This window comes from Hoplias malabaricus, chromosome 15 (assembly GCF_029633855.1).
Source record: "Hoplias malabaricus isolate fHopMal1 chromosome 15, fHopMal1.hap1, whole genome shotgun sequence".
Lineage (NCBI taxonomy): Eukaryota > Metazoa > Chordata > Actinopteri > Characiformes > Erythrinidae > Hoplias > Hoplias malabaricus.
The window spans coordinates 14,191,941-14,217,289 of NC_089814.1; the positions used below are offsets into that span (position 1 = coordinate 14,191,941).

The 25,349-nt window shown below is 39.9% G+C and overlaps 1 protein-coding gene across 4 annotated transcripts in view; it reads left to right on the plus strand.

Annotated features, from left to right (window-relative positions):
* The window catches only part of gria4b (glutamate receptor, ionotropic, AMPA 4b), a 120,632-nt gene extending 95,955 nt beyond the window's left edge, over positions 1 to 24,677 (plus strand). The window contains exons 12-16 of one of the 4 annotated variants that reach the window (XM_066646688.1): positions 11,748 to 11,946; positions 12,308 to 12,555; positions 15,088 to 15,202; positions 18,323 to 18,460; positions 21,121 to 24,677. In XM_066646688.1, coding sequence (XP_066502785.1) covers positions 11,748 to 11,946; positions 12,308 to 12,555; positions 15,088 to 15,202; positions 18,323 to 18,460; positions 21,121 to 21,285 — 865 coding nt within the window. In that variant the 3' untranslated portion in view covers positions 21,286 to 24,677. Of the gene's footprint in view, positions 1 to 11,747; positions 11,947 to 12,307; positions 12,556 to 15,087; positions 15,203 to 16,771; positions 16,887 to 18,322; positions 18,670 to 21,120 lie in introns of all 4 variants that reach the window. The other 3 variants (XM_066646689.1, XM_066646686.1, XM_066646687.1) reach the window with 3 other exon arrangements.
* Positions 24,678 to 25,349: the final 672 nt, after the last annotated feature.

The following is a 25,349-nucleotide window of genomic DNA, read 5'->3' on the forward strand; positions in this document are numbered from 1 at the left end:
AAGTAAACAAAACAACATTTACACGCTGGTCAGTTTGACACTGGCATTAAAGCAAAGAATCAAACAAGCAACAAGTCTGGAGTTGTACCCAGTGTAAATGCAGTACAGGAAAATAAAATCTCTCAACTAATATCTTGCATGGCCATATCCTAAGGCGTATTACCCAGTGACTACATGGAAAACAATTGACGGAAAACGATTATTATTAAGTTATAGTAGTGAGTAATAGAAGTCTGGACCAGGCCTATGAATGTTAAGATGTTAAAGCACTCACCTCTGCACTATCATTTGCCCCAAGGACAGCTTATTTAGATGAAAACTGATTGGAGAAAGAAGTGGAATTAAGTCTCTTAACCTGGGGTTACCTCATGAAAGGTCTCTCAGGTATTGATATGGTAATACCAGACAACCTGAAATGCATGCACGCCTCTGTAGTTACCATGGCGATGTTCCAAAGAGCGTCCGAACTTGACAGGAAAGGAGCATGCAATTTGCAAAGAGTGGAACTTGAGGGCCGAGGGACGCATAATGAAAATCAGTATTCTGCAGAGGCTTAACCTTAATATAAATTGCTTTAACATCACATTGTGGCTGCTCTCCTGTTGGGAAAGTAACTGTCATTCTGCAACATGTGTGTCTCTCTCTCTTATTAGGACAAAATGATACAGTCATATCCCATTGCTGCGCAGCTGTGGTCGGTGGCTGTGTGTTTTAGTGCGCCTCTGCGCTTATCAAATGCATCATTCTCGTCTCAGTCTGTCAGCTAAAAGACACGTCTCACCTGCTGTAGGATGTAACTGGGGTGTCATTGATGGTCGTCATTGCTTTTTGATGAATCTTAGCTCTCTTGTCCAAGCCGCCGGGAGCTTTATCTGTAAACAATCATTGTGGGGTTCATTGCCCATTTCTGTGCGCTCACATGTCCATTTGTCCCATAGAGAAATTCTTGAATTTAGAAGGGTACGCGCTCATTATTGAGCTGCAGTTGGATGTTTGTGTTATTTGTTTCTGGTCATTTCCCTCGCCTGCTGGGCTGACCTCGGGCTTTCTGTTGATTTCTGCTCTGTCTTTCTTTCCGTCTGGCTCTCTGTGTGTGTGTGTGTGTGTGTGTGTGTGTGTGTCTCGTTCTTTCTACCTTATAACACCTGCATGTCCATGATAGAGTTTTTTAAGGCCTGTTATCAAAAGCGGAGAGCAAAAAAATAGACTCTATTTTTCAGCCCCCACTCACATGACAGGACAAGGAGAACAAAGGAGCAATAAAAAGAGCGACATGTGGCAGAAGACAGCAGGTACTTAGAGTACATCAGAACCATAGAGTCCAGCAGCTCTGCACTATAGCCTGTTACCTGCAGCGCTATAGTGGGCTTATGGTTCTGATCTAGAATAAGAAAACTCATTTCGGATTCCATTTAGGAATGTAAGAAGCCCATGCCTTTCATCATCCTGATATAGCCATAATAAGGACGCATGGAGTGAATAGGGTGGGAGACAGTGCTGAATGTGTGTTTAATGAGTATTCAGTGTAGCCAGTACAAATAAAAAAAAGAAAAAGAAAAAAGAGGAAAAGTGCACCACTATTTGACATACTTTTAATTTTCTTCACAAACCATGTGCCATTTTATCAGTGTTGCAGTAACACAGCGACATATGGCGAGGTGTTGTGTTGGACTCCATGTAAGCCTGTAGCATATTGTTAATTCTGAGCAGTAATTCTCTTGGTAGTTGTGTGCCTGTTTTAAACTCTGTATATTCTTAAGGAGAGAATTATCTTTGCTGTCATACTGTGCAGCATTGAATTATTTATTATCATTGAATGGAGAACATGAAATTGTGCTTGTTCCAGACTGGTTCTTGAATATGTACCTTATTACATTTTAAGCAATTTAGATGTTAAGTTTAAATCTATTCCATTAAATATATTCCTCATTTCCTTCCCTAGCTATCTTGTGCTTTCACCCTTGCTTCATGGTGATGGTTACTATGCTCTCCAAAGAAAGATGAATGATGTTAGCATGTGAACAATGTGGTATGGAAATGTGTGCAACATCTGTGGTGGATTTGGACAGGGTCGTAACTCTTGCTGTATCTATGTGGTGGTGTTTCTTTCTTTCTTTATATATTTTTTTTTAAACGCAGGGCTGCCTGACAATTATGGTTAGCATCTAGGTAGTATAGCTATCTCCCTGGGCCTTGGAACAACTAGCATCTGGCAGAAGAGCTATTTGGCTCCTCCTGGAACTGTAAAGTACACAGACAGCAGACGTTATTAGACACACAGTGATTAAAAAATGATTTTCACATTGCTAATACATATGTTAACCAGTGCAATAGGTTTGAAATGTCAGCAAAAGATGGCGCATTCATTTATGCAAATGCCAGGCCTAGCTCATGCCATTGTTCTGCTCTAGGCGAAACATAATTTTGACGCCTCCAGCACACTCGGAACAGCACAAACAATAGAGAACAATACAAGACAAGCCAATACTCCATTCAGTGGAAATATTGAAATATTGTAGCACAAGCGTACTTGGGCTGTGTAATACATTTTGCCAAGTAGCAGCAAGCAAGAGCTGAGATGCCGGCGTCAGTATATGATTCACCCTCCAAGTGAGCCTCTGCATTTTCTGCTTTCTTCATGCCTGTTTTGAATAAAAATAATTAGTCATACCATTTGTCTGTTGACTGTTCCAGAATCACAATGAACATATAACATTTTCAGAACCTGAATGCTGCAATCTTTATCTTTATGGCCTCTTGTTTTTATGTCTAAATGGTTTTACTGCTAAGGATTACAGATTTATGGGGGTTATTCTAATGGTTACTCTAATTTTGCTGCTGTTGCTCAGTAAGCGGGGCATTTATTTACAGGGAAAGATATGGTTAGAATTTGGCTTTTACTGCAGTGAAACATTATCAAAATGAAACCAATAAGCTGTTAGTAGATAGTCTACTGATCTAGTCAAAAAAGTTTTAAAAAGGGATTGTCAATGATAATTATCAGTGTTTTTGTACTCTCATTGTTGTACAGCTTCTTTAAAATTACAAAAATAACATTATATTTTAGATTGTTATCTTGCTAGCTAGCTAATTAAGCCAAATGCCAGATATATTATTTTTGTTCACAAGTTTAATTGGTAATAAAGTGTTCCATGTGGCTTAATCCAAACGCTTCCATTCTGTTTTTTGAATTCAGTTTAAGAAACAGGCAAAAGTTCACGATTGTAATAACACTTTTTATAAAATTCAGAAGATATTTCTCACCATTCACTAGCTCTCCAGTCTGTCTGCCTGCTTGAAAATGGTTTAATGTGTTTATGAAGCTCCAGTGTCTTTAAGTGAATGAAAAAACATCCCGGCTCGGTTCGATATGCAAGTCTTTCTCTCTCTCTGCTCATGGCAGAGGCATATGGAGTTGTTTTAGATAATGGAGAAAACTCCAAATATTGAAAATCATGAACCGAAATGAGGATTTTCTCTATTATTGGTCCATATGTGGGTAATATTGATTTATTTTTGCGGTTTCAGATCACTTAAGGTGGAAATGCCTCTAATTACATTACCAAAAGTGCTACAAATCTAAACAACTCAAGTTACAAGTGAGTTTTTGCTCAATCAGTGAACAGTGAGTAAAAACTTATAGGCAAGTTAAACTTCAGCTGCCAAACATGTCATTCCACTTTTAAAGAGGAGCTTAGAACTGTGTTTCCCCACAATCGCAGGCATTCCCTTTAAGGTACATAATTTAAAAATTCCCCACATGGAAAAACTGCAGTGTAAAGATTTGAGAGATTGCTCTCGTGCCTAGTAACAGTTGCTAAGCTCAGATTGGTCAGTCTATGTCTATGGGTGGGTTTTAGTGGAGGAGGGATGGCCTAACTGACAGGTTCCTCTGGCCAATCACAGAGAGCTTGCTTGAGTGATATTCCCTGAAATCAAGTTCTATGTAAGTGACAGAATGCTTTCGTTCACTTTTGCTGCTCGGGGCGATGGCAAGGTCGCCTGTATGGATGGTTCAGCCCTGGCTTATGCTATTGTTAAGGCTACTGCACGTTTTGTTGTCTCAGCTCCCTTACCTAAAGCCCTCAATAAGTAATTTCTGTCACGTATGTAATTTCCACCATTTCCCTGCAGTCTTCATGCTTCCATGACCCGAGTCCTTGACACAGCATGATTGCCTTGAATTCTACTTATTTTCTGCCTGTACGTGAATGTGAATGTGGAGCGCCACAGAAAGATAGAGTATAAGCGGGATGTATTCGTTGGAACATGTCTTCAAGTTTATAAATATGAATAAGGTGGTGTATGTGTTTGTTTAGTGTGAAAAATAGAAATTTTCTAATGTTCTGTTGCCATTTCAGCCATAGCACTTTCTCCTCTTCCTCCTGCTATTCATCTCTGGATTTCCTCATCACTCCTTTCACATTTCCAGCACAGCATGCTAAAGTTCTGCCCCTCTTTCTCTCCCACTCTGTGACAATCTGTCCTTTACTCTTTCCTCGCCACTTTTTGTATTTGAGGGTCGATTTTGCTTCAGTAATTGCCTCCATTCAATAGCTTCTTTTATTCCGGAAATGACTGGGAAATTATTGCAGGGCTCGGAGGAGGGAAAGATCATGGCAGTGATGCTAGCGAGAGGATATGATTCACTCATCAGGCCCAGTGTTAGGAAAGAAAGAGAAGGAGGGTGGAGATCACACTACAGCTGAGGACATTTCACTGCAGGCCCGCACCATGCCAAAGCTACCACTACAGAGCATGACTTTAGCACTTAAAGCTACAACCGTTATCATTTCTCAATTAAAGATGAATGTGGGATAAATTGCCACTGATTAGCTGGCAATTTGCATGATGATAATACATATTTAAAATTCTCCAACTGGGCTGTATTACAACAAGAAAATGAGTCTGAGGGATACACTAATTTGTATGTATTATGCTGCATATACACTGTGTAAGTCAGATCATGTCACGGTTGTTTAACATGCAGTCAAGAAAAAAAATACAAAACAATTATGGAAAAAATATTAAAATATCACATTTAACAGTTTTTGGGGTGTTCTGCAAAAATACTTTTACTCAGTAAAAAAAAAAGCTTGATTACTCAAAAGAAATATTACTCAAAAGAAAAAGCCAGTGGGTTAGTAGTAGGTTAGCAGTGTCACCCTGTGCTTAACCCTGCATAGGTATTGATATGTATTACTTTACACAGGCCACGTATTGCAGTTCACAGTAGCATGTGCTGTATAATGCTCATCCCATGGCAACACATGTAGCCTGAGGTGTAGCCAGCAGGGTCAAAGCCTCAATCTGAATCCAGCAGCAGGAAATGGAACCAGGTCTGAAATATGATTGCATGCTGTTAAATCGGGTTATTGAAGTGCATGTTTAGGTCTTTTTTTTGTCAGTGAAATTAGAGATCAGTAATGTGGAAGGTGATTGTGAATGGCTTTGGCCTCATGTGTGGAGAAATTGATCTGCAGGTATTAAATCTTAATCAGGCCAGTAGAGAGCAAGCCATGAATAAATAAAGCACTGGAGGCTTACTGGGGGCTGCAGACAGTGACCTTTTCATTTATCTACACTGTTTCAAGGTCCTCCCTTCTCCCTCTCGTTCTGTCACTCCCTCTTTCCCTCTCTGCACTCTATCCTCATTCACCCTTTTCTACTCTCAGTGGGCTGGTTTTCCAGACACAGATTATACTTAGTCCTCAACTAAAATAAGCTTCAATTTTCAGTGGAGGATTTCCACCAAAGTTCGCCTTTAACACAGTTCTGTACTTCGGTCCAAGTTTGATCTGAAATTGTTAAAGAAAAATATTAAAGTCATTTAATCAGTCTAAGCAATGACTTTATAAAGGCACTCACTTTATAAAGTTAGTTTAAAAATATTAATATTGACAAAGCCAAGAGATTTATGTTTGAATATGATGTCATGTTTTTGTTTGTTTTAGCAGTTTTCAGTGGATTTTTATATATTGTATCGCCTGAAATTAAGAAATTTATTGTGATTTTTGGCCATATCATCCAGCCCTACATGAGCACATAGTAGTTCTGCAGTTACACACTATAGTTCTTCTGTTGCTCTACACACTATGTTTGAAGATTTTGAAAAAGGGAAAACCAAGTAGACAGAGAAACACATGGATTATAGCAGGCAACTATCAGACAAGCGAGTGCCCCTGTGTGGTAAATGGAGCTGAGAAAATAGGCAGTGAGTTTAGAAACGAGAATCAGGAGGTGTGCCTCCTTATATAAAATAATTGTTTCCTTATTTCTACATTCATTTTCCATGTCATCATCTCCACTTACCACACAGGACCACTTTGTAGTTTTGCAATTACTACTAGTAACAGGGCAAAACATACAAACACACCATCCCCACATCTGTGTCACTGCAGCGCTGAGAATGATCCATCACAAAAACTCTACCTGCTCTGTGGTAGTCGTGTGGGGGTCCTGACCATTGGAAGGACAGGGTGAAAGGGACAAACAAATTATGCAGAACAACTGATGGGCTGCAGTCTCTAATTTTAGAACTACAAAGTGCGCCTGTATTGTCATTAATGCTGAGAGAATGAACAATGTATAGAAACAAGGAGATAATTTAAATGTGATTGTGTATAGATTAGTGGTCAATTAATTAATATGCTTAATTGACGACATTCTGTGATTAATCATGGTTAATTGCATGTTAAAATGCTTGTATTACTATTTTGAAAGGGAGATAATAAATGTGCAGGGTTGTATGCATGACAAACTTATGATATTTGAATTAGACTCTCTTAATTTGCAGAGTAACCATTTTCATGGAGAGCGTTAACATCAAACAAAAAGAAGCTCTAGCACAAGCCATATTTGACAAAATTGCAACATGCAGCTCACAGCTCAGACACAAGAAACCAGAAAGTGTTTGTGTGTGAGTGCTATGAGTAAAAGTTAAACATGATATTTAATCAATTTTACAGCACAAAAATAATATAATCTACCTTCTGAACTCAACTGTAGTGACACTATGTTTAGCCTTGCACTATCCATCATCCATAATCAGTGGGCGTGTCTAACTCAGATCCAATCAGATTGATTGGCTAGATTGTGCAGTATGGCAAGACAGATTGATCACATACATTATATTCATATTTCCATCTACTAATGATAGTTTTAAGAGGGCAAAATGTCAAAAGTAAGAGTTCAGGGTGAAAATTGTTATGGGAGGCTTTAAATTTAATCCAAGAGGCATAAAATGTAATTATTAAATGAAACATTTAATAAATAAATGATCCTTTTAATTAATTATTTCTTTATTCATTTAATTATATAATTTTGTCACAAAAAAACCCTCCATATTAAAGTTGTCAACGCAGCTTGTAAAATAATGTGACTGTGGTGGGCAGGGTCCCTCAAGTAGCATGTTGCTTAGGGCCTTCAGATGTTCAGTGTGGAGTATTTTTTCATTTCAAACTTTAAAATATATTCTCTCTCTGTGTCTCTCACGCAGAAAAGAAGCACACAGAGCGAGTGATGTGTGTTGTTTGATGTCTAATGACTGCACTGAGTACAGTCTGCAGGGACATGAGACAAGAGCATAAACTACTGACTGCACTGACAAATGTCGAGCGCTTCACTGTCAATGGCTCACTTATTGCCTCCACTAATGACAGCACCTTGATAAAGAGTTGCTTTGAGACGTGCACCGATGACAGGTATGCGGTTTTCCAGTGTGCGCCGCATGTGAAGCGGTTGGCCTCTCGTCTCTGCGCTGTGATCAGAAAGGCTGTATTACAAGTGATGACATGGGAGGAGAGCCGGGAGAATGCCTATTTGTCTGTGGCTCATATGTCCTCATGACTGAGCCTGTATTCCAGGCGGCAGAGCAGCGGAGCACCGCACCTTTGAGTCATTGGTGTCGTGTCCGCTCAATTGAGGCTTTTATTAAATTGACTTTGTCTTATGGAGTCAAATCGATTAGCCGCTCTTACCGCCATCCCAGACGCATCTGTCCCTCAGTGTCACCATGGCAACACTGTGCGTCTGCATGCTGGTTTGTACTTAGCAGGAGATGGCTGCTCGCACACACCCAGCCATGGCTGCAGCATTCTTGGTTAGATAATATTTTTGAGTTTTTAATACTGTCCCAATTTTTCGGATCAGGTTACCAACCAAAGTATCCAGCCCTCAGCGACCTTATTTTTTAAGCCTTTCATATCAGCACAACACTTACCTGCCAGAAATTACATTCGTTTGAGTAGTCCTTTAGGTCCTCTTGTGGATTTTAATAACCTAATGCTAAACATACATTAGAAGTCTGTGAAAAGATATTTAAAAGACTAAAGTGTGACACCCTCTCACCTCTAAAGTTATTAGTTACAAACTATGATTTGCAAAGAGTGACATTTTGCTTTTTGAAATTTCTGATTTTCTCTGTGGTGGTAACCTCAAGGGAACATATTCTGTATTTTAAATAGGGGACATAATTGTACCATGTTCTGTATTAATAATGTATTTTTTTTTATTTTGCACAGTTCTATAATAAATCCTTACAGATATTCATCTCCTCTTTACTTTAGGAAACACATCCAAACTATAAAATCACTGTTGGACCTTTAAAAGTATATTTATACTGTCTGTACCTTTAATGACAATAATGTACCTGTACAGTACCATACAGTTTACATTTCTGACTGGGTAGAGATCTCTGCGCCGAATGACGGGCGGAACCACTTCACCAATCACACCACCGCCACTTCACCATCGATTTTATTAGTGACCACCACCTCCACATTCCCAATGACAAACCGTAAAATATAGCTGCTTGGTCAGGAGCCACCTGATCAGGAATCAACGCGTTGTGGCAGCTTTATATTTGGACGTGCAAGCTGCAGAGCAGGACATGCACATTAGTAGATTGCATCGTATTTAAATAATCAGCCTCACATGAACATGATTAACTCCAAATATAATTATGTTGCTTTCGTACATTAAATATAGTATTTTGCAGTTTTTATTGATTATTTACAATGTCTATATTGCAAAGACTAAAGACTTTATTATAATATTTGAAGCACAGTTGATTATCGACACATCAACAGATAAAAAACCTCTCCTGACCCCCCTCACACCAAACGATCGAGACAGTGGGAATGCAATGCAATTATAGCAAGACACACGTAATTTTACTCCAACTTGGAAAATTGTCTGCAACAGTGAAATCACTTCACAAGTCGCTTGGTGTAAGGCTGGCATTAATTACATTTGTCTTACTGTTGCGCTAACCACTATTTTACTTACATTAGTGACAATATCATGCTTCAGCGCTTTTATACTTGTTTTGACTTGAATAAATTAATCTTGTTGGAAGCTTGCTGATCACTCAGGAGCAAGATTGGAAGATCAAAGCTTGACTCGTTTCCCCTTCACGCTACCAGATCATCCGGTCCACTGAGTGCTACTGACCAAGATCCGGAACTCAAAATTTGTCAGAGGGAGCAAATTTAAAACGCTAAAATCTGCTACGGATTGTATATGACTGTGCTCTCATTGTAATATGCTCAGTAATGAAGGCCCACTGCTGTAATTCCTGTGCTATAGATGGTAACAGTGTTACTACTGTCTGCATGCTGTATTTAAATGGAAAAATACAAATCCCTTTTTTATTTATTTATTTTTTCTTGTAACTTTGCCCTATTTCCTGTGTCAGTCAGACCTTGAACATTTCAAAAGCCAGAGTTACAAAACCCTCTCTTCAGTGTTTATGTGAGAGAGTAACAGGGTGCTGGCCATGCTCCGTTTGCTCTTTTTGAGCACTGCTTTTCCGGTCTGGACTCGCCTCAGTGGTGCACTCCAAAACAGCATAATATCTTTGGGCGGGGGAAGCATAAATTCATCAGTTACCCATTTTTCTCAGTCGTGAAATGATTTACATAATCAGTGTAAGGTGTCAATTTAAGCAGCGCTAGCTTTTCTCACACCACCTCCATGGAGATACTCGTCAATGACGTCTCCTTCTGCCTACCACGACTGCCAATCTGTCACTATGGCTCCCACTCAAAGAAGTGTCCTCCTTCAGAGAGAGGACCTTGGGCAAGCCTCTAGAATAGAGATGGACGATATGGTAAAAATAATGTTTGCAAAGGATATGTAATTGTTTGTGAAATGTTCTCCTAAAGAGCTCTGAAGTGATCTTGTCTTTTTGAAGTTAGCAACATATTTGCACATTTGTCTATATTTGCAACTCCAGGTGTCAGGCTTTATTTTTCTTATGAAAAAAACTAATGGCAGTCCATGAAATATCTGCCTTGTGGTTAGAAAAACTGTTTCATAACTGACAGGAATATTTTCTTGAGAATATCACTGGAACCTGCACAGTTACAATTAGAGCATTACTACGTACAGGCTGCCACTGCTGAACACTGAATTCATCATAACTGTGGCATCCCCTTCAGACTACCCACACAGCAACGAGCCATGCCATTCATTGCCAGAGTTACTTTGGCAGACTTAGTTTTCATTTTGAGTCACTGCTGTTGTAATAGGATTAAGTTAAAATATACTGTAGAACTAAACTTGCATGAAAATGAAGTGATTCCAAGGTTTAGAAGTGATAACTTGCTTGTAGCATGAATGCAGTATTATTAATGATTTGTCTATTTTATGACCTTTTAATTGTGATATTAAGGGAAAACATGTACACATCACATTGGAAAGTCCCATAAAGTGAAAAACACCAAGACCTGGAATTTCATTCATGAATACAAATTAATATGCAGCTACTAAGACGTTATCAATAAACTCATGGCAGTAACTTTAACTCTGAATCTGACTAGCTGACTTCTACCAAGAAAGTTTATAGCAGGGGTGGGCAATCTTATCCGCAATGGGCCAGTGTGGCTGCTGGATTTTAGTCCATTCAAGTCAGAGCACACCTGATTCCACTTTAATCAGTTGGTCTCAGTAAAACAGCTGATCATGTGACCTCCTGGTTGGTTGGAACAAAAAACCAGCAGCCACATCGGCCCTTTGCGGATAAGACTCCCCACCCCTGGTTTATAGTGTTACAAGTAAATGGTTAAATGTTCTTCTTTGCCTGAATACTTAGTAAAATGCACAGATTGTCACCTAATGTACTGGAGTTGCAACTGTTCAAAGTTTTACAGATTGATAAATTATTGATTGTTATAATCAATTACAGCCATAGTTTTGTCACCTAGGCCTATTCTCATAACCCGGCCACAAGGTCTCCCACAGAGCCGCAGGCTGAGGTTCTAAAGGCAAAGCAGAGTCTGTGATTTCTAGCCGTCTGATGATGGCTCCTGCTTGAAGGCATGTTTTAACAGCCTGTGCTGATTCATGAGGTGGAACATGTCTTAAGTTGAGGGAAGTCTCCCTGCTGAAGGGTTGCTTTCAGTATTCATTTTACATATATATTTCTTTTTTGCTACCTCACCATGTTGGTGGTCCACTGCTTGTTTTGCACTCGGTCGGTGTGCCCATACTGAAGTGATAAGCTTTGGTCACATGATGCTTGATTATGGATCTGTCCAAAGTCATTAATCTCTGCTTCACATGCTGCATTAACTGATGCTTCCCCTCTTTGCCTCTCCCTCCTACTTCTCTATTACTTCTTTTCCTTTGCTCCCCCGCTCACTCTACACCCTCTGTCTGTTACATACGCACTCTTCATCCTTCTTCACCACTTCTCCTTTCCTCGTTTCCTTCCCTGCTTCCTTCTTCCCTTTTTTGTGATGTAGGTCACTGTCTGGGCGCATTGTGGGAGGCGTGTGGTGGTTCTTCACCCTCATCATCATCTCCTCCTACACAGCCAACCTGGCTGCCTTCCTCACTGTGGAGAGGATGGTGTCCCCCATCGAGAGTGCTGAAGACCTGGCCAAGCAAACAGACATAGCGTACGGTACTCTAGATTCAGGCTCCACCAAAGAGTTCTTCAGGGTGAGTAAACTAAGCAGACGGAAGAATATACTTAAGTAGACTTAAATATTTTTCATCTTAAATTAAGAAAATATTTGAAAAATGGGAATGAATACATTTGAATAAATTAGAATGTAATTTCCATTCATTTGTTGATATTGTAAATAAAATCTTAACAGACACCATTTGGTGTCTAGTTTATGGTATTTCAGTATTTTATGAACTTGATACAAATTGTATAAAGTAACAGTAATGATTAAGACCACAAGTGACTCCAGCATTTGAACTACACTGTATTCATCAATGATACAACGTAACATAACCTTTGACCCCTGGGTTTGTCCACTTGAATGGCCTTTTCTCCTCCTCTGCTGCCTCCCAGAGGTCAAAGATTGCTGTGTATGAGAAAATGTGGGGCTACATGAAGTCGGCAGAGCCCTCTGTGTTCACTAAGACCACGGCAGAGGGAGTGGCTCGGGTGAGGAAATCAAAAGGGAAGTATGCCTTCCTGCTGGAGTCCACCATGAATGAGTACACGGAGCAGCGCAAACCCTGTGACACCATGAAGGTCGGAGGCAACCTGGACTCCAAAGGCTATGGAGTGGCCACGCCCAAGGGCTCACAGTTAAGGTGGGTGGAGTAGTATAACAATATGTCATGTGTTGTTATGGTATTCCACCTTCCCTGGTGTGCCTATTTCAACACGATTATTTATATTTCCTTCTTGGATTTTTTTTTCCTCTTTAGTTTTATTTTATTTTTTTCCCTTTAGCTTTGTTATGTGGGGTGGTGTTATGGCTGCAGTAGTTTTTTGTTTGTTTGTGAATTTTCTTTCTGATTTTGCTTCATAGAGCATATGTTTATGAGAAGCTTCACTCAGGTAACTGAGCTGCATGTGAATGTCATTGATTGATACTGAGTTGAAATGACACTGAGATGTTTAACATATAATGATGAAGATAAAGGTGGTGCATATATATTTGAATGTAGAGTCCAGTGAATGTCCAGCTTGCTCTGACACTGCCCTGCTCTTGCAAGAACTGTAGAATTTACAGACTGGAAGGAGGGCCTGAAAAAACGGAGATACTTCAGTCCTAACAAAAAATAAATCAAATCTTCATATATATATATTAGTGAGTACGGGGATGTGCTTTACAGTAATTAAATTTGCATTCTAACGGATTAAAACCATTCAGTCTGTAAACTCCACCACGTTTGGTCTGTTAAGGAACTCCAGCATTGTCCAGGCTTTTCTCACTGCCCTTGGTGAGAAGGGTAACTTACAGATGAGGGTAGCTCCCTGGGTCAGCCTTTTCTCTGGAGTTACCATCATCTGTCTGTCACTTCTCCAGTATGTGAGGAAGAGGGCCTCCACCAGCGTGGCAGAGAGAGATGTGTGTGTGGTGTCAGAGCAGAGTTCAGACTTTCCCTCGGCTCCATGCGTCTCAGCCCTCTTTAACACTCTTCTGTCTATTCCCCTCCTCAGCTCAGATGGGGCTCTCTCCATTCTTTCCTATTCCGCTGAAGTCCTGTCCCTGACTGTGCTCCTCTGGGCTGTTTTTATTAACGTGGCGTTCAAAATTAACTGCATTCAGGATAAACCTCTCTTAAAACCACTCAATTCTTTTTTTTTTTTTCAAAATTCATTTTTTTCTTAAACTTTTTCCAGATTCCTAAGCAGGTTTTTTCTATGCTAGTAGTGATTATTTATGTGTTTTTATTTATGTGATTTAAGTCATTTACATGGAATGGACATAGAACAGCTAATATGTTAGGATTTAGAAGCATTTAAATCATTTAAGGTTACTACATATTCTGATATTTCTGTCAATATCTCGTCATCAAAGCGTGGTTTCTGAGACAGTTAGGCATTCTGGTAGATTTATCTGGGGTTTTTACCAAGAGCATATGTAGCTCAAGTGCATATGGTCATTAAAGCAAGAGAAATGTACAGAGTACAATACAGAGAAATCCTGAATTTTATGTAAATATTTCACAGGTATATATGTTTAAGAAATATTTGTGCTCAAAGTATAAATTGTAAAGATTTTTTTTGTATTTAATTAGCAATGTTATGCACAGAGAACCATTTTTTTACCAGTGGTTTAAGACTTTGGAAACCCAGTGTATTATTCCTTTATTGTCTTGGTTATAACAATACCACTGCCTCATAAATGGTAATTTTACAGTTGAAACTTCAGTGTTGATTAATATAATTTTGTAGTTTTGAATGATTTCTGCTAATGTTTTCTAATTATGTAACAATATAAAAAGAAGCATTTTCTATGACAGCAACAAAACAAAGCTGATTGGCAGGGTTCTTTGCACAATGCCATAGAAGGAGCACAACTGGTTCCTTAAAATCATTTCAGTGGGTGTTTCTTTAAAATAACAGCTTTGGATTCTGATATTGGGATAGAATTATGTTGTGTGAAGGTTCTTTCAGCTTTTAAAGTTTCTTCACACTCACACACACTCTTTCCAGACATTATTGTTTAGGGAAACAAAATTGCTCCTTCTAAGGCAATGCTCGAAAAATCTCAATGGCAATTTTTTAAAGAATGCTAATGGAGAGAAGCCCTTGTTTTTTAGAACATTAATTTATAGCTAGCAAGTTTGTGTTGAGCTGTGTAGGCTCTTATTGGCCAGTGAGCATATGGCTTGAGGATAAAGGAATTTGAGGTGAGGATCCACCTTAGTCAGCACTTTTCCAAAAGCTCAGAGCTCATTTAGACTATTTGAAAGTAGCCCAGGGGGATAGAAACAGGTATTCAATACTGTGGAGGTCCTCTGCGCCTCTCAAAGCAATATTGACTATAGAGTAATGAGGAAGCATGAAGAAGGGCAAAAGATAGAGGGAGGCGAGAGAAAGAGAGAGGGAGTATATGCAGAGGACGAGGTATAGATTTTTCACTTCTTTCATATTAGCAGTTCTGTGTTGTTCTTGTTATAACCAAATAATTTGTGTGAGTCTTTTACACCTGAAACATGGGAAAAGAGAGGTTTATCCAGTGTGTTTATGTGTTTTGTGTGTGGGGAGGGTGACTAAATCTATAGAATTTCCACCCCATATATAAATAAATATAAATATATATATATATTTTTTCTCTCTCTCTGATTGGATACTGCTCACTCTGACAAACTATGTTTTATCGTTTCAAGAAGTGCAGTTAACCTGGCAGTTTTAAAACTGAATGAACAAGGCCTGTTGGACAAATTGAAAAACAAGTGGTGGTACGACAAAGGAGAGTGTGGCAGCGGAGGAGGTGGTGAGAAGGTTAGCCACTATGTCAACAAATGCGGGTAAACAGATTCCTCTGTAACGGGTGCATCTGCCGGGGCTACAGCACTCACAAACACATAACTGACCATCAATACAAATTAATTTTTACTCTGATGAGAGGCCAAAGACAGCAGTTACTGTTAGAGCACAAACATTCGCCTTTTTTCAGGCCCCAATTCTTCCTTTGATGTGCTGCATTCACATCCATGTGCCATATTTAGAGCTGAGATTCTGAGGCAAGTGTGCTCTCCTTTTTTCCTCCAAGATTTACCTCACAAAAAACTTAATCTGCATCCTTTTGTCATCCCCATTCTCTTCTGGAAGAGAAGCCCGTACCTGCATCTTTAAAGATGAATAATGCAGGACCTATTCAGTAGGGTTCCAAAGGCTCTTCAGCAGATGTATTATGATGGCGCATTTCAGACTGGCACAAAAAAACTACTCAATGCAGTGCCATTGTAAAGAGCTTACATATAACTCTAGTGCCATTATTGATACGGCTGCAATATTTAGTAGTTGCCAAGGACAGTTTTGTAGATATTTCCTCAAAACATCTTAGTATCCTTTGGAAAAAAATTGCTGCTCATTGATGAAAGGATGTAAATTCATAAAACTAAGAATTCTTTGGAGTTGTCACATAGAAGAACCAGTTAGAGGTCCTTAGAGAAACTTTTGATGGATGGCCTAGTTTTTGTAAACAAGACATGAGAGTCTTTTTAATGATTATATGTTAGGTGTTGGAGGCACAACAGCGCAACCAACACACAGCTCCAGGGACCTGGAGGTTGTGAGTTCAAGCCCCGCTCCAGGTGACTGTGAGTAGTTTGGTGTGTTCTCCATGTCCGCGTGGGTTTCCTCCGGGTGCTCCGGTTTCCTCCCACAGTCCAAAGACACACGTTGGTAGGTGGATTGGTGATTAAAAAGTGTCCATAGGTGTGAGTGTCGCCCTGCGAACGATTGGCGCCCCCTCCAGGGTGTGTTCCCACTTTGCGCCCAGTGATCACGTGTGGGCTCTGGACCCACCGCGACCCTAAACTTGATAAGTGGTTACAGACAATGAATGAATATTAAGTATATAAACTCAACTAGACTTAAGAATACAAAATAAGATTAAAAAATTGGAGCATATGGACACTTGTGAACTCCCATGTACTTGTAGTTTTTTAAATCCAATTCAAACACTATTTAGGTCCCTTATTAAGAGTGTTGGAAAAAAAAAAAAACAGATGCAGTGAAGTATAGAAATTTAATGTGTGTTTTTGCTGATGTGTGCTAATGTTTGTGGGCTAACAGTAACTGCCTCCGGCACTTGCTGAGAAACAGACCGTGGCAGTATGTGCCCGTTGCCCAAAGCGATGGAGCAGGGTCCCATTCATATGTCTGTAGCTCCGCCCCCCAGGCCCTAATATTTTCAGCTCCAGGAGCATAGAGACATGTACTCCAATGGGACCCTGCCCTCCATCACTTTGCCAGTGCAACTGCTGTGTCAGCTACTGTAACTGAATAACATAAAATAACATGTCCTATGATGTTATTTATGTTATTTCCCCTACGTGGTTGAAGAACTCCCGTAAACCTTGCCGTTTTGAAACTGAGTGAATCAGGCATCTTAGACAAGCTGAAAAACAAATGGTGGTACGATAAGGGCGAGTGTGGACCCAAGGACTCGGGAAGTAAGGTCAGTCTCCACAAGTCTGGGACCATCACTGTTGTCTAAATGCTCGCACAGACATGGTGACAGCCTGTGTGTCAGTGAGAGAACTAGAGAGTGAGAAAAAGAGAAAGGGAGGGAAAAAAATCATGCTTTAAGATATGGCAGGCACTTGTTAAAGGAGGAGGACATGTCAGCTTCACTATACACCACTTATGTAATAGGTAAGAATAACAAGTTTTCCACTTGGTGTATTCACCAGGCTTCAAGCAGAGTCGTAGTTTCTCTGAGCTCAGCTCAGTTTCCCTCCCTGAGCCTTGAATGTCTTACTATCTTTAAAAAACTGTCACCAAACCTACAGTAGGACATTTAAAGTTGCAGTCACAGTAGGCATTTTTTGTTTACATTGCATTGCAAATTGGGCACAATCAATCCAGAGCTAATCATCCATTTTGGAGCAGTTTTCAGTATATTTACAATATAACATTATCTATCTTAATAGCACCAAATGAATACTGAAATAAAGTGTAGATAACTTTTGTGGTTGGCAGCAGCAGTAAGCAATTAATCCAGCAGATAACATGCTGACTTACTTGTCTACCATACACCACCAATGTATTATTAGTAATACCATCTATGACACTCAGACTGACAAATAGCACTGTCCCTGTTTTATTTACAGCCTGTTGGACCTGATGTAAAGTTTCACCTCTGAAATGTATTTGCATTGGAAATCTGAAGCATAAGCCCACTCATTGGTGCAAATTCCATTGAAATGAATGAAATTCCTCAGACAAAAGCTAGTGTGACTGGGCCTTAATACATTACCTGAGAGAAGACACCACTGATTTACTATGCTGCTAGGTTTACATCTTGGCAAGCAAATTTTGCCCAGCCTACATAGATTTGCTGCTTGACAGAACAACCATTATGAGCCTGATTCTTTCGGACCCCTTAGCGGCAGGAAAGCCTCAGACGTGGAGCTAAGCCATGAGAAACTAAATCCTGTGTCTGATCTCTTTAAGAAAATTCACAGTGTGTAATTACATATGCAGTGATAACAGGGGTTAGTAATCCACTCCAGAGTTCAGTACAAACCTGTTGGCATTTAATTATGGCACCAACGGTTCCACCTTAAAATGCTGTCAACAGATTGATGCCTGGTTAGTGAAAAGCAGATAAGGTGGTAGCGTCACATTCAGTAGCAAAAAGCACAGTAAGATGCAAACTGTAGTATGTTGAGGGTAGTTTGGAGACAAATGTTGACCGTTGCATTGATTTTCATATTCATTCTCGTGTGAGAGAGTGTATGTGTGCATGAGAGTATGTAGTTCTGTAGTTATAGTTGCTACTAGAGAGTAGACATGTGCTTTGTGTGTTTGAATGGGTTCTCATATATGTGTGTATATGTGCTAAATGCATTCTCTATCATAACTGTTTCTCCCTCCTCCTCCCGCCTCCAGGACAAGAGCTCTCAGGCCCTTAGCCTCAGTAACGTGGCTGGGGTCTTCTACATCCTGGTGGGGGGCCTGGGTCTCGCCATGCTGGTGGCCCTCATCGAGTTCTGCTACAAGTCACGAAACGAAGCCAAGAGAATGAAGGTGGAAGCGCCCGAACAACTTCGCCCCTCTAACCCTTCTGACCCCGCTCCCCTCCCCAGCCCTGCCCCCAGTCCACCCCACCACACCCCGGGGCCAAGTCCCACCCACAGCACTCAGAGCTTAGCCACATATAGAGAGGGTTACAACGTCTACGGGACTGATGGCGTAGAGATGTAGGCGCTCAGACGTACGTAGGGTGCCCTGCTGTAGTAAGTGGAGCTCCTCTGTACCCCACTGCAGTAGCTTTGCCGTGTTGAGCGTGTGAATCCGTGGTAAAGCTGCTTGTGTTTTGTGACGTCCTCCATCTCGTCTCCTCGCCGTGTGCTCCAACGTGGAGACCTCTGCATTTGCATATTTGTCTGTAGCCATAATTTGTCAATTTTAATCTTGTCAGTGCCAAGTCTATGAGTTACCTGTACAAGAAACTATAACTGACCCTGCCAAGCTCCACCCACAAATGCATCCTTGTGAAGCTCCCGCTGCTAAGTTGGACAAGTTTCACACAACACTGGCAACTATTCAGTTTGCTCTAATGATAAACTAGTGCACAACTGAGTTTAAAAGTGTATTGCAAGATAACTTTCAACTAACCTTTATATTTAACGCATGTGAAAAGTCACCAGCCTCAGCTGGTTTAACATTAGCCAGCCACCTGATGACGTATTTGTATTCTTCTTCACTGTCAATGAGTTTCTTGAGTAGCTATCTGTTATTTAGCTTAAAGAAACGTATTGTCAGTTTCTCATTTTGCCATGTCAATATAGTATATATGACAAGTAAGCCGGACGGGAACATTTTGAGGGCAATTATGAATAATGTCAGCCATGTTCAGTACGTAGTGATGTAGCTAGCCTGCTAACAGTTTTAAACTTACATTTATGTGTAACCAATCAGAGTTCTTCCTAAACAGTTGTATTTAGCTAAAAAAAATAGAAAAAAAAACACCACAAATTATAACACTGGCCTTTCAAATACATACAAACATTATTTGAAAGTAACAAGTGCACAGTGGCACAGCAGGTAGTGTCACATTCACTCCAGAGACCTGGAGGTTGTGGGTTCAAGTCCCGCTCCAGGTGACTGTCTGTGAGGACTTTGAGGTGTTATCAATGTGTCCAAATGGGTTTCCTCCAGATGCTTCGGTTTTCGGACACAGTGCAAAAATACACGTTGGTAGATGGATTGGCCACTCAAGAAGGCTCCGGATCCACCACAACCCTGAACAGGATAAGCGGTTACAGACAATGAATGAAACAAATTGACAAAAATTAATTTGCATGTGGGCGACACGGTGGCGCAGAAGGTAGTGTCGCAGTCACACAGTTCCAGGGACCTGGAGGTTGTGGGTTCGATTCCCGCTCTGGGTGACTGTCTGTTAGGAGTTTGGTGTGTTTTGTGTTCACGTGGATTTCCTCTGGGTGCTCCGGTTTCCCCACAGTACAAAAACACACGTTGGTAGGTGGATTGGTGACTCAAAAGTGTCCATAGGTGTGAATGTGTGAGTGTGTGTGTTACCCTGTGAAGGACTGGTACCCCCTCCAGGGTGTATTCCCACCTTGCGCCCAATGATTCCAGATAGGCCCTGGACCCACCGCGACCCTGAAGTGGATAAGCGCTTACAGATAATGAATGAATGAGAGAATAATTTGCATGTTACAGTTCCTCTTAAGGCTATAAATTATCGTCAGTGCCCTGTAAAGCTTCTTCGATCTTGCAGCATTTACTACAAATATATGCATTTGTGGGTAGTGCATCGATAGGTCAATTGGCCCTGCTCTCTGGGTGGAAAAATGACCTTGTTTCCCACTCCTTCTCTCATTCAGTGTGGTCATAGTCACTGGCCAAATCTTCACTGCAAACACCCACAAAATCAACCACTGGGTTGGTGTACCAGGACTTAACTACTGTAGGAAGATTTCAGAACCTTCTCACAAAGATCACCTTAATTTATTAGTCTTGTCTCAGAACATTGTGAAGCCAACTACCAGCATTTCAATGCTGATATTTGTTAAGGAATGTTGGGTTAGACTGTTCTGGGCTTTAGCACTTGGAACATAATTGTCCAGCTAGGGTTCTCTGTCAAGCAGGTTTAGCTGCCAAATGATGTTCCAAGAGCAACAGCTTGAAAAAAATTGGGTGTTGACTACACAGTCCCTCACACTGTAATTCTGGTAGCACTGCAAGGCATAGGTTGAACTAGCTAATGGGTGGAAATTGGCAGTGGCTAAACTGGGGGGAAATAACAGGATACATTTTATTTCCATCAGTGCACAGTAAACAGTTGAAGAAATGAAAGAGAAATAGCTTCACACACAACAAGACATCAAACACGACTTAAAAGTTAGATTCCACAATGTGCACACATACATCTGTGAGCCATAATGTTTTCACTGCAATACAAAAGACTTCCTTAGGAATGCTCATTATTAAACCTTAGTCTGTCACTCTGTAGAAAAGCAGGTCTTTGCCAGATGCATTTGAGATGCTTCATCGCTGAGGTGTGTTTTAATCTGGTGTTTTGTCTGTGCTTGCTGATAATGTGTGTTCAGTTAAATAATGATTTTGAGATGCTGCTCCCTCTCCTTCTTTAAACCTGTGAGGCCTAACTTGTTATCTCTCTCTCTCTCTCTCTCTCTCTCTCTCTGTCATTTTCACTCCAGCTGACCTTCACTGAAGCCATGCGGAACAAGGCTCGACTGTCAATCACGGGGAGTGTGGGTGAGAATGGGCGTGTCCTGACCCCTGACTGCCCTAAAGCTGTCCACTCTGGCCCCTCACTTCGACAGAGCTCTGGACTGGCTCTGGTCTCATCCGACTTACCGTGAAAACCAAAAACGATCAAGTGCCTTAAAAATTCCACCGAACCACAAATAGCAGAACAACCAACCCAAACCACATCAACGGTACAGAGCTGAGCAATCACCGTGACCAATTTTTAGAGGGGATGATCTGTGGCCTTTTGGCTGCTCCAAACACTGAAAAACACTGGAACACTGGAGGAGAAGATATAGATTCACTGTGTGGGCCGCAATGAGATACGCAAGATATATTTTCAGCACAGACAGCGAGAAGTCTGCAACCTGTGTTTGCAGCCTCTAATAAGAACTTGTTCTCAGGGCTGCACAAGCAGGAGCAAATGAAGAGGGCAAAGAAGGGTGAGAGGACCACTAAACTGTAATTCAGAAACAGAACCTGACTTGAATGGTTTGGCATACGAGCTTGTTCTAACACCTGGCCATATTCTTTGCCAAACTAAAGCATACTGAGACAGAAATCTCAGTATGAATAGCTAAAATGGGCATTGGTTGTCCAAGCTGGTTTCAGTTGTAACATGAATATTAATCATTCAAACAGTATTAATGACACTTACTAAAAAACTGTGAAGAAGAATAAATGTATATTCTATAAAATCATAACTAAAGAAATTATTTACATCGCTCTGTAAATAGAAATGAAGACTGTACAACTCGCTTGCTTTTTAAAACAAATGTAAATAGCCAATTCTGTAGTGGACAAAGTCTAATTCTCTTTTTTATCCATCTTTAGAAAATAATTCATTGCAATAATGGATAGAAAATTGTGAAGATATATTAAAAATGGTTTATTTATATAGACGTACAGTATGTGAAAATCTACAAAGTGAATATGGGCATGTTATCAACTGCAGTGAAAATATGCCCAGCTGAATCTGGGGGGAAGGGCAGTTCTATGGTATATCTAAATTTAAAAAAAAGCCCTCCCCCAAAACCATGCCCTGCATACTCACTGTGCAGTTGTAGACCATGGAACTTTCTAGACTGTTTTATTTTCCTCAGAAGCAGAATTTATTTATTTTTTATTTAACGTGGTTGGTCAAACACACATGAAAATGTCTGAATTTTTTCAGTAATATTTAATATTTAATATTTCAGTGTCTGCCCGTTCATTTTAGAGCAGCCATGTGTTTACGAATGAAATAATGAGAATATATATGTGGGTGGTAGGAACATCTTAAGTTAAAAATGACACAAAGAAGCAACTTTTCACTAAAGCTACTTTATCAACTAAAAAAAAATCTATAAAACAAAAAGAGGGATGTGTATAGAAAATTAACACTGAAAACTCTGAAGACACTATTGTTGAGAGCCATGGTCAGAGCCCAGCTTTGGCCTTTTCTACAAAACACTGTGTAACCTCAAACAGGCCTTGAGCATGTTCTCCTCCAGAACCTGTAGCAATGGAGCAGTCTCCAGCCAGAGGAATGAATCTGTCCGCACAGGGCACTGGACTTAACTGGACATCTGGACGTAAAGGACAATGAAAGGACATAAAAGCTTCAGGGCACAACAGGAAACTGACCTATCCTTTTCAACCGAATACTGCCCAGACCTCCTTCATCCAACATTTTACCTTACAAAGTGCAATTTCTGCTCTGGTGTCATCTTCAAATGAAAGGCAACCACACTCACACCTATATAAACACACAACCTCGCTCTCGAGTTCTCTCTCTGTTTCATCTTCTAGGTCTGCTTATCTGCCTCTTCTTTCTTTTAAATAGAAATATATAGTTAATATCCTCCAAATAAATCTATGGCAACATTTCCTATAAATGCTGTATATGCAATACACTATATAGAACTTTTAGACTGCATTGCATGCAAGTGCTTTATAAGGATTTCATAAACCATTCCACATTGTATAAGTACTTGGTCTTACATATATACAACATATATAAACCAGGAATATAATGTCCTGATATATATATATATAGTTTTTTCATTTTGTTTTTAGTTTTTTTTTTTCCCCAGCTGTACGCTTCTAATGGTATATTAAAATATCATATAGTACAATACTACTGCAGTACTGTAGAATATAAGCTCAAATCAACTCATAACTACAGACTTGGGCTTATATTCTACTGTATTCAAATAAAAATATTTTAATATTGTGTTTTTATTTCCTCTAGGACTGATTTAGTGTTTTTTTTTCTTTAAGATTAAAAAAGTAAAATCAAGTAAAAGAAGTTCTTAATGCACTGCAAAATTTAGCAGGACATATATAAGCCCCTATATTCCTGCTTAATAATGAGTTATGCATGGACTCATAGCTGCTATAGGACTGTGACCTTAGAGCTTGTCCCACACATTATTATTAAATGACGTCAACTGGGTTCTAGCACTTAGGGCCATCACCTTGAGGCTAAACGTAATGGAAAAAAAGGTTTTCACTGTAATCTGATTTCTGTTGTTTCTTTACACTTTGTGGTGGTTTGTTCAAGAGTCCTACAGTTTTTTCATTCTTATGTTGCTGCTGGCCATGCTCTTTCTCATTCACTGTTTCAAGAATAATCACCTGCTCCAGTGAATTAGAAGTCTAGGTACGCCATCCTAGATATTCTAACATCTCCGCCAAAAGAAAATTGATCAGTATCTTTTCTGTCTCATTCTATAATGTCTAGTTTTCATATCCATATACATACGAGTCTAGCCTGGACCCTTCTGACCTGTTTTGTAGAAACACACCATATTGCAAGATGGTTTTGAGCTCCTTCATCCTTATTTTGCCAACTGTCTGCTGGACTTGACTTTTAGATTCTTTGTTGTTAGTAATTGAAGTAAAAAACAAAAAACCTATCCACTACTTCAACGTCAATTCATGTATAATGTATTTTATATACAGCATCCACAGGAAGTGTTACTCTCCTTTATTGCCTCAAGTAAATCTGTTCAAGTAAGGTAGTAGGAAGCATGTTTGCATTAAACATCTTTCATGATTGAAACAAGACTTTCATAATCCACAACTTGTAAACCAACTGCAGACCAAATTTTCATCTCTGCAAAAGTAAATTTACATAGGCCTGTGTGTTTATGAATGAAAGCTTTCCACAGATTAGGGATCTTTTCTCAAATGTAATTTTGTGTATTGAAGGAAATGTGCTGGATCAAGTGCAATGTTTCCCTACATGTAGTAGGGTAGAAGTTGCTGGAAAGAAGGTTATCAAGCAAAGTACAGATGCTTTAGAAGCTACTTTAGTACTTCAGCACATTTAGTCTGTTACCACAGCTTCACACACCAACAAAAATATGTACAGTGGTCCTGGAACACAGTGAGGATCATTACCTATCGAGGGGCCTAGAGCTTTGCTCTGAAGCTCTGTAAAGCTCAAAGGAAATGGGTGTCCTACATTGGTTTAAATTGTAAATATTTATTTTGATCTTCATTTTTTTAGTAAAATATTAACGCCAAATGTTTTGCCTTTGTGTCTTTCTTGAGGGGAAAAAAAGGTCAGGTCGCCTTTTCAGAATTTTGCAATTGACTCAACCAGATTGCACTTAAGCATCAGCATCTTAGGTCCAAATGCCCTTCCCTTCAGCCATGCAGATGTCTCGTTTAAGCATTGTTTTATCACTGAGAAGGATAACACAGAGAAAGGTAAATAAAACGCTCTGTAAAAATGTCATGAATCAAAAAGGAATAACATAGAGCAATGGTACAAGATTAATTTAGAACACCATTTAAGGTGGAATGGGAAATCTGAGTAAGAAATTCAATCTCACAGCTAATGCTGAGAAAGGTGCAAGTAAATAAAACGTTGTGTAAACACCCTAAATGGAAAATGAAAAAACACAGAGCAAAGGTATAAGTTTAATGTGGAACAGGAAATCAGAATAAAAAGCTGTGTATGAGTGTCTGGGTGAGTGTGCGAGTGACCGGGAACTTTCAGGCTCATGTTAAACTGTGTTACTTCAGCACCATTTAAGGTGCTACATAGTAGCAAGTGAAGCAGGAAGTTACCTGACAAGCATAGAGATTAGTCCCAGTGAAAAACAGACTTCCAGTCTGCTTTCCCAGTCCACCAATATGGTGCAGTAATTAGGCGAGAAAGCACCCAGCCAGGCAGCAGAACTCA